The sequence below is a fragment of the Panthera uncia genome, chromosome D2 (genome assembly GCF_023721935.1).
Source record: "Panthera uncia isolate 11264 chromosome D2, Puncia_PCG_1.0, whole genome shotgun sequence".
Classification (NCBI taxonomy): Eukaryota; Metazoa; Chordata; class Mammalia; order Carnivora; family Felidae; genus Panthera; species Panthera uncia.
This window is the reverse complement of record NC_064818.1, coordinates 17890142-17899259: the sequence shown is the minus strand read 5'-3', so window position 1 is coordinate 17899259 and position 9118 is coordinate 17890142. Positions and strand designations below refer to the sequence as shown.

Genomic DNA, 9118 nt, shown 5'->3' with positions numbered 1-9118 from the left:
GCCCCCGCCCGCCCGCGCGCGCGCTCGGCTCGCGACCCCCTCCCCCGGCCCTCCCCGCCCGCGCGCCCCGCACTCACTGAACATCCCAGGCGGCTCCGGCTCCTCCCGCCGCCGCCGCCTCCGGGATCGGGTTGCTTCCGCCTCCGTCGTCTCTGCCGCAGGGTCTCGCTCCGACGGCCGGCTCAGCCGGGCCCCCGCGCCCCGCGCCCTGCCGCCCCCGCGGCGGCGGCTATGGGCGGCCGCTCCATGACTGACTGACACGGAGCGGGCCGCGGGCTGGGCCGCTCGGGCCTCCAACGCGCAACCGTCTCCACCAATGGGCGAGGCGCCTCGGCGCTCTGCTGGCGATGCCTGGCGTGCGCGCCGCCCCGCCCCGCCGCGCCGCCGGCGTCGGGCGGAAGGAGCGCGGGGGCCGGTCCCACGTGGTGGGCCAGTCCGGGAGTCCGGACCTGTGGCCGCCCCCACGGTGCTGCGCCCCGGCCCGCCGTCCCTAAGCGGGGCTGGCCGCCAGGTGAGCTCCTTAACCTGGGGACTGCCCTCCGGCCGCGCCGCCGCCCTGCTCGGGGCGGGGCGGGAGGTGAGCTTCCCTGGGGGCGTCCTCCAGGTGTGCCCCTCACCGAGGGCCGGCCCCGAGGTGAGCCTCCCCCGCGGGGCGGGCGCTACGCCCCGGCCCGCCGTCCCTATCCGGGGTTGGCCTCGAGGTGGGCTCCTTAAGCGGGGAGGGTCCTCCGCCCCGGGTCCGTCCCCGCGCCGCGGACAGCGAGCGCTGCGGAGAGCCGCCGGGGCTCGCTCCTTCGGCAGCCCCTTACGTCGCTCCTCGCTGCTCTCTGGGTCTCGTTGCTTGCTTTCATGATGCGCCGCGGGGTTCCGAGTGTGGCCGCGCTTAAGCTCCCTTTGCGTGGGTACTAACACGGTTTCGCGTGCGGCCTGGTGGTCTTCACGCCCCCTCGCGTAGGCCGCCGGATGGCACCGGGAGCGGAAAGTTGGTAGCCTCCGGGAGGGTCTTTGTAACCAATTCTGCCAACACTTTTTAGGTACTTTGTAGCTGGTACGTTGGCTTTCTGACACACTGAAGTTACAAGTAAGTTCTTTGAATGGGCACGTGTGGACCTCTTGACAGTTTGGGAAAACTGACAGCGCTTGACTCTTCTGTTCTCTAATAGAGGGAAGGATGCTGTGCTGATATTAGTGTCCTTCCCGTGGTGGTCGCTCATTCCTTGTATAATTCTGAAGGTAGGTCTGTAGGATTTCAGGCTCCGTAGATTGAAGAAATACAAGTGATCCAGCCCTTGGCATAGCAAATTCTTTCCCTTTGGTAGTATGTCAGAATCATGAAACTGCGATTGTTTTTGTTTTTGTTTTTTGGTATTGTCCTATTTTGATTTTATTTACAATATTTTAATTTCAGTACCGAGTAGGAAAATGGTTCACTTTTGAGGAACTTGTTTTCTTGTGTATAATGAATATGACTTAATGTGATAGGTTTCCGCCTTTTTTTTTTTTTTTTTTTTTTTTTTTAATGACGTTTAGGAAACTCAAAGCTATATTTACTTCAGGCTTATGGAATTATAGCTGGTCAGTATGCTTGCTTTCCCTTATAATTTTCTTATATCTCATTTTGATAGTTTCAATTGTGTAACTGTATCGAGTCTTTGGAAGCAGAGCATGTCTATAAGCTTACATGTATATAAACAGAATAAAGTTACAGTGGAAAGTTACTGTTGCAGCTGAAATAACAGTACATCTGTTGGGACTGGTTTTATACTATATTTCTTTTCTACTTGGTGAAATATTTTCTCCAAAGATTGCTTATTTCTCTCTCTAAACTAGTGGAGCTTGTCATATAGATGATAGTCATATCGATGATACATAGTTGCAGGTGATTTATGCAGACATTTTCAGTCTAAAACCTCACGTGAATCTCCTTTCACAAATAATTTGAGTACTTTGGGTTTTGCCCGGTTGTATTCCTGCACATTCACATCGGAGGATGTGATGTTTGATCACAGCAGGAATACTGGTACATATGTGAGGGTAATTCTTTTTATGCCTGCTTTTGTCAGAATTTCCCCCAGAAAATTCATGGGCTAGAGCATTTTATGTATAGCTTTATGCCCAATAACTCTGTTGATATATTTTAGTTCATTAAAGTTTTTTTTCAAGGAATATGTATTATGTAGATAAGATACATGATGTTCTTTTTTTGGTGCCTATTGAGTTTGGCCTTAATATAGTATTTTTTTCCATTTTAAATTTTAGATAAAGTGTAGCAATGGCTGCTATTTATTCTGGCATTTCCTTTAAGCTCAAAAGCAAGACAACTTCTTGGGAAGATAAACTAAAACTAGCTCATTTTGCTTGGATTTCCCACCAGTGCGTTCTTCCAAATAAAGAGCAAGTAAGTTTAATGTGAAATTTACCTTTTTGTTTACTACTAAAAAGAACAGTCACTTATATAAATTATGTGTTGAAATTTAACTAAAATTTAAAAAGAAAAAAGGTCGGAAAATAAAACGTGGTTAGAGGTTAAAAGTAATATCAGTAAAAAAAATGAATGAGTCAAATATTTCATTAACAGAGATTTTCTGTTACAAAGTCAGTATTTTTTTGTGTGTGTTTAGAAACTCCTCTTAGAGAGGGAAAGAGCCAAACCATAAGAGCCTCTTAAAAACTGAGAATAAACTGAGGGTTGATGGGGGGTGGGAGGGCGGGGAAAATGGGTGATGGGCATTGAGGAGGGCACCTGTTGGGATGAGCACTGGGTGCTGTATGGAAACTGGTTTGACAATAAATTTCATATTAAAAAAAAAAAAAAAGAAACGCCTCTCATATTTCAAATCAACTATATGCATCAGTGAACGAATTGGGAACTGGGTCACAAAAATTAGGATCTGAGTCTGTAGGTAGCTGCATTTGTTTGTGACTCCAAGGTAATGCTCCATAAGCAACTGCTCTTTGGTGATTTGTTACACAGCTTTGGAATTTGACCCGGTGGGAAGTAGAGAAGCTTTAGTATCTGTAGTAAGCCATTCTAGAAGTAGATTAGGAACCAAGAAAGGCATGTCTTGTTAACATTTTTCAAGCTTGTTTGGCAAAAAACAAACAAGCGAAAATCCTGTTAATATACTAGAGACACCAGGATGCTGAACTCATGAAGTTGTGTTAACACACACCCATGTGCTACTATTAAGGAAGACAGCGCGAGATGCATCAAAGATGGGTTACATCTGTTAAGATGATGATGCGGTCCAGGAGGTAGAGCGCTCTCACATCCGGTGGGTTCTAAATTTGGCTGCACCTGAGAATCATCTTAGCAGCTTGATAGTCACCTGGCAGGTGCTACCCAGGGTGAGCCAAAGGCGGAAGTAGCAGTGGCCGTTGGATCAAGGCCTCCGTAGTCTTATGCTGAGAACTATTTTCCCCTTTAGCATCTGTCACTGTTCATACTGTTACAACATTTCTCCTGTCATGACCTGAGGCCTCACCCCTTTGATGAACGTGTTACAGTAATGGAAACTATGCATGTCTGACCCCCCCCCCCCCTTTCATAAAGCACCCCGCGCATTATTTCGCAGAAGACCGTCTCCGTCTTCTGGATGAGGTAAATAGACCCAGAGGTTTTACAGGTAACGTGGGAAAGCCAGGACACAAACCTCTGCCTTTTGACTCTGTTTTTGCTTCTGGGTGTGATTCATTTTGAGCGGCCATTCTGAGCAATTGTTGTGCTTCTAACTTTTGAAATTTAGCATAACTCGAGAAGAGTTAGAAGAAACTGTTTAGAGTTTCACTTGAAACTTTTTATTGGCCTCAAATGAAGACAAAATTAGTTTTTTCTGTTTTTATTATTTTATTTATTTGTTTATTTATTTACTTATTTTTTTTTTGAGAGAGAGTGAGCAAGCAGGGCAGAGGGGCCGAAGGGGAGAGAGAGAGAGAATCCCAAGCAGGCTCCCTTCTCAGCACGGAGCCCGACCCTGGGATCATGACCCGGGCTGAAATCTAGAGTTGGACGCTCAACCAACTGAGCCACCCAGGTGCCCTTAGTTTTTCTTTTTATTGTTTTTATAATAATAAGCATTTTAAGTTACTAGGACATTCTATTATATATAAAATAATATTACTAAAGGTAGGTTTTATTTTATTTTTTTAAATTTTTTATTTTTTTTCAATACATGAAGTTTATTGTCAGATTGGTTTCCATACAACACCCAGTGCTCATCCCAAAAGGTGCCCTCCTCAATACTAAAGGTAGGTTTTAAAAGACAGCTTTTTCTCTGGCAATTGGATTTGGTTATACGTGGAACATCCTTATAAATGTTCAGCATCTTTCTTGGTAAGAAAATATATATTTTCAGAGCATATTTCTTCCAAATTCAGGTATTACTTGATTGGGCAAGACAGTCATTGGTTGCATTTTATAAGAAAAAACTTGAACTGAAGGAAGACATTGTTGAAAGGCTTTGGATCTATATAGATAATATTCTACACAGCAGAAAACTGCAGAATCTCCTCAAGAATGGAAAGACAATTAACCTTCAGATTTCCCTAGTCAAGGTGATTATCTGTTTCCTGTGTTATCTTGTGTGTGTTAACGTGCATCTCTTGATTTCTGTTAATGCTGTAGGCTCATTTATTTTGGGGTTAATTATTCAAGATATAGGAAGTATCAAGGTAGAGAAAGACGAGAAGGAAATAATATTACTAGAATTTTAGTATACTTATACTAAATATACTTATCGAATGCGTTTTCTATGCTCTACACTGTGCTAAGCACTTTGTGTTATTTAATGTTGAAGGGAAGCTTAGAACTATTTCAGGGTAGTGGTTGATTACCTTTTCTTAATTTTAAAGAGTGAGCAAGCAAGTGGGGGAGAGTGATGGTGGTGGCGGGAGGGGGAGGGGGATGAATCTTAAGCAGGCTCCACACTCAGCACAGAACCTGACGTAGAGCTTGATTCCACGACCCTGGGATTGTGACGTGAGCCGAAATCAAGAGTCAGACACTCAACCCACTGAACCACCCAGGGGCCCTGATGACCTTTTTTTTTTTTTTAACTTTTTTTCATGTTTATTTTTGAGAGAGAGAGTGAGTGCGAGCACAGGAGGGGCAGAAAGAGAGGGAGACACAGAATCTGAAGCAGGCTCCAGGCTCCGAGCTGTCAGCAAAGAGCCCGACGCGGGGCTTGAACTCAAAAACTGTGAGATTATGACCTGAGCCGAAGTCGGATGCTTAACCAACTGAGCCAGGCACCCCTCTGCTTTTCTCTTTTAAGAGTACCTTTTGCTTTTTTTTTTTTTTAATATAAAGTGTAATTGTAAAAACGTATTTCGGACCATAGGATCATAGCCCAAAGCCACTGTCCATCCACGTATAACTTCTAAGCTGAATTTGAGGCTTAGGATATAAGGAAAAGTAATCTTCGGAGTTCAAGTCTTATGAAAAACAAGCTCTTTAGAAGGGACAGCAGAATTACAAAGGCACCGATCCCTTTTCTGAATTTATATTGGTAGGAGATGGCTGTGTGAAGGACTTAAAACAGGTACTCTGCCGTCCTTTGGCGCAGTAAGCGAATGTCAAGTTGATTTAGATACGGTGATCTGGGCATTTCCTCCTCCTCAAGATAAGGACAAAGAGTGAGTCCACTGATTCAGTTGTCTTCTTCTTGTGTGTGGGTGGGTGTCGTAATGAGTTTGCTTGCTTTTTTAACGCTCAGATCATAAACGAGAGGATAGCTGACTTCTCTCCTTTGGGATCCCAAAGAAGTATGTGTGCCGTGCTGAGCTGTTGCCAGGGCATCCTCTCGACACCCGCCCTCGCCGTCATCTACACGGCTAGACAGGAGCTGTTAGTGGCGCTGCTGAGCCAGCTGTGCTGGTTGGCCTGTAGGCAGCCAGAAGGAGCCGGGGTCGCCCAGTTATTCGAAGTCATTCACCTGGCGCTTGGTCGCTACCTCTTGATCCAGCAGCAGCAAGTCAACCCACGACGAGCCTTTGGCGAGGTGACCGGGCACTTGCTGCAGCCCTGCCTGGTCCTGAGGCACTTACTCTCGGGGGGCCCGTGGGCACAGGCCGGCCAGGGCCAGCTGCGGCAGGCGCTGAGCCGGGATGTGAAGACTCAGATTGAGGCCGTGCTTCGAGGTGGGGCCTTTCAGCCCGAGTTGCTCTCGTCCTACAAAGAGGAGCTCTTGGACCAGCAGCAAGGCGACGCGAAGATAGGGGCCCTGAAGAACGTTCTCGCTCCTACGGACACTGTGATTGCCAGGCTGGTGGAGACGGGCTACTGTGAACCGTCACTGCATGCTGCCGTTGTAGCCAACTCAGTGGCCTTGCTGTATAAGCTCTTTCTGGACTCTTACTTCAGGGAGGGGAATCAGCTTCTCTGCTTCCAGGTGCTCCCCAGGCTGTTCGGCTGCTTGAGGATCGCACAGCTGCGGGAGGAGCACCCGGCCGCCCTGGCCGCGTCGGATTGGACCTCAGAACTGCTGGTTGTGGAACAGCTGCTGACCTCGGTGGCCCACAGCGGTATCTACAACATCGCCGCCGACAGGATCCGGCACGGAGAGGCTCAGTTCCGCTTTTACCGCCGTTTGGCCGAGCTGCTGACAAACCATTCGCAAGCGTCCGTGCCGGCCTGGTTCCGCTGCCTCAAGGCTTTGACGTCTCTGAATCATCTGGTTTTGGAGCCGGACCTCGACGGCCTGTTGGCTTCAGCTTGGATTGATGCAGAAGTGACAGACTCTCGAACGAAAAAAGCACAGGAGGCGCTTCTTCACACCCTCTTCCAGACTTACGCGAAGCTCCGACAAGTGCCACGGCTGTTTGAGGAGGCTTTGGGGGTGATCTGCCGCCCGGCCGCCGAGGCCCTGAGGCAGCCCGTGCTGGCCGCGGGCCCCTCCCGGGTGCTCTGCGAGTGCCTCCTGGAGTTGCCTCCGAGTCAGATCTTGGACACGTGGTCGCTCGTGCTGGAGAAGTTCCAGTCTTTGGTCTTGCCTTATTTGCGGGGCGATGCCGACATGGCCTTGAAGTCGCTGTCCCTGAGCTCGCTGCTGCACTGCGTCATGTTCAACATGAGGAGCCTGGACGGCAGCACGCCTCTGCCCGTCATCAGGCGGATGCAGCGCACCATGGAGAGGATGCTCCGGGAGCTCGTGAAGCCCCTGCTGGACCTTCTCCTGGACCCCCCGGGCCCGGAGCTTGAGCTCTGGCTGCAGAAGGTCAGTGACTCTGCACTCCTGCTCTCTTACACTTGGGCCCAGGTCGACACCATGCTCAGCATGAACTGCAGCCAGTATCGCTCTGTGTCTGGGGCTCTTACGGACATTGCCGTGGAGACCGCAGACCTCCCCTCGTTGCTCCCCGGTGTAGAAACGCACCACTGGAAGAAGATAGAAAAGTTTGTGGCTCGGTTTGACTCTCTCAGCAGGTATTGCTTAGAACAGCTCTACCTGCAGAAAATGAAACGGACTTTAATGCAAACTAGTTTCCGGTCTGAGGAAGCTCTCTGCACTCTGAGGCGTGATGCTGCCTACATTCTTGGGTCTGGCAGAGAAAGCTTGAATCGGAGGACGACCGCCTCCTGGGATGGCCAGGTGGGGACGGTGAGTGCACTCACGTACCCCGTAGCGCACTGGCACTTGATCGTGTCGAATCTCACAATTTTAATATCCTATCTTTGTCCGGATGATGTGCGATCCCTGGCCAGTGTGCTGCTGAGAACTTTACCGACGAGCAAAGCCCAGGAGGTCTCAGCAGAAGAAGAGGCAGACCTCACACTTGGAAGAATATCCAGTGCCGTCCTTCACAGCCCTCTCTTTCCGGAAATGCAGCCCCTCCATTCTGCTTTCTTAATGCGCCTGTCCGAAGGCTGTGCGGGCATCCTGTGTTCTGGGGCCCAGGGTGACCCGAGTCTTCTCAGTCAGCAGCTGCCCTGGCTCTTTGAAAAGGAGCACATGGGTGTGGCTCTTTGGGAAAACAGATTTGCAAAAGTTGGACCCGAAGGTGTAGAACCAAAAGGAGAAACTGCCCAAAACTTACTATCCTTGGTCAAGAGTGGCTTCCCAATTCAGCTGGAGGGAGAACAATTAGAGAGCATCCTGGGATTGTTGGAAGTTATTTCTGCTCTGCAACTGGACGGCCTCTCGACTCCCTATCACGTGCATTACTTTCTTCTGTTACTGTCCGTGGCCGTCACCAGGCTGGGGAGCTCCTGCCCCTCCTCACTGACCCTCAGGTTTCTGAAGACTTGCTACCGGCTTCTTGGCCACCTGCAGAGAGGGAAAGGTGCCCGCTCAGTCCTCAAGACCATGTACGCCAGTGAGATTTTCGAGATCATGCTGACCTCCTCGTTCAGAGCCAGTAGTAGATTTTCTGTTGCTGCGGATGACCCCTCCTGGTTGGAATTCCTCCAACTGACAGGGACATTGTGGGAACAGCTACTGCAGATGCTTATCCAGATGAAGCTCAGCCTGGTGCTCAATTTTGGGAAAATCATTGCATTCCTCTGCAAACTGTCCACCGAAGCACCGTCAGGCAAGCAGGTGGAAAACCAGAATCCTCTGGGCCAGCAGCTCCTTCTGGTGTCTCTAACCAAGTTGTGCCAAGTCCTGGGGCCTTTGGTCAAAGAGCGGAGGCAGCACCATGAGGCCTCAGAAGCGCTGCCTGAGCTGCTGCAGAAGGCCATTGTCCAGACAGGAGCCGTGCTGCAACTGTGCTGGGCACGCGGGGCCCGGGGCCAGCGCCTTCCCTCCGCCTTCATCTCGTCGGTCAGCACGCTCTTGGAGGCGGATGTGGGCCAGCGCTCCAGGCACGGGGCCCAGGGTTCCCAAATGACTGGCGAGGTGCTGACCTCCCATACCGCCTTCTACCAGAATGTTTACTCTCAGCTGCTGTCAGGGTTACCGGCCCTTGCAGGAGACCAGCAGTCTTTCCAGGCGGCCATGCGGTTTTTAACTCTGTTCTTTTTGGCCCCAGAACTCCATCCCAAGAAGGATTCTGTTTTTGCCTCCGTGTTTCATTCTGTGACGAAAGTTCTGGCAGGTAAGGTATTTTCTCTTGAGCTAATTCTGTACCATAGAGCTTTTGGTAAAAGCTGGTAAGCCACCAGCAAGGTGAGTGCCCC

General features: G+C 49.8%; 2 protein-coding genes across 5 annotated transcripts in view; one reads left to right on the top strand and one right to left on the bottom strand.

Moving 5' to 3' along the window:
* Positions 1–232, bottom strand: part of TAF5L (TATA-box binding protein associated factor 5 like) — a 33121-nt gene extending 32889 nt beyond the window's left edge. For both annotated transcript variants that reach the window (XM_049645061.1, XM_049645060.1), the window contains exon 1: positions 78–232. The gene's annotated coding sequence lies outside the window, so the exon portion shown is untranslated. The remainder of the gene's footprint in view (positions 1–77) is intronic.
* A 69-nt stretch (positions 233–301) lies between these two features.
* Positions 302–9118, top strand: part of URB2 (URB2 ribosome biogenesis homolog) — a 28352-nt gene continuing 19535 nt past the window's right edge. Inside the window, exons 1-4 of one of the 3 annotated variants that reach the window (XM_049645056.1) lie at positions 302–511; positions 2260–2398; positions 4378–4554; positions 5715–9036. In XM_049645056.1, coding sequence (XP_049501013.1) covers positions 2273–2398; positions 4378–4554; positions 5715–9036 — 3625 coding nt within the window. In that variant the 5' untranslated portion in view covers positions 302–511; positions 2260–2272. The other 2 variants (XM_049645057.1, XM_049645059.1) reach the window with 2 other exon arrangements.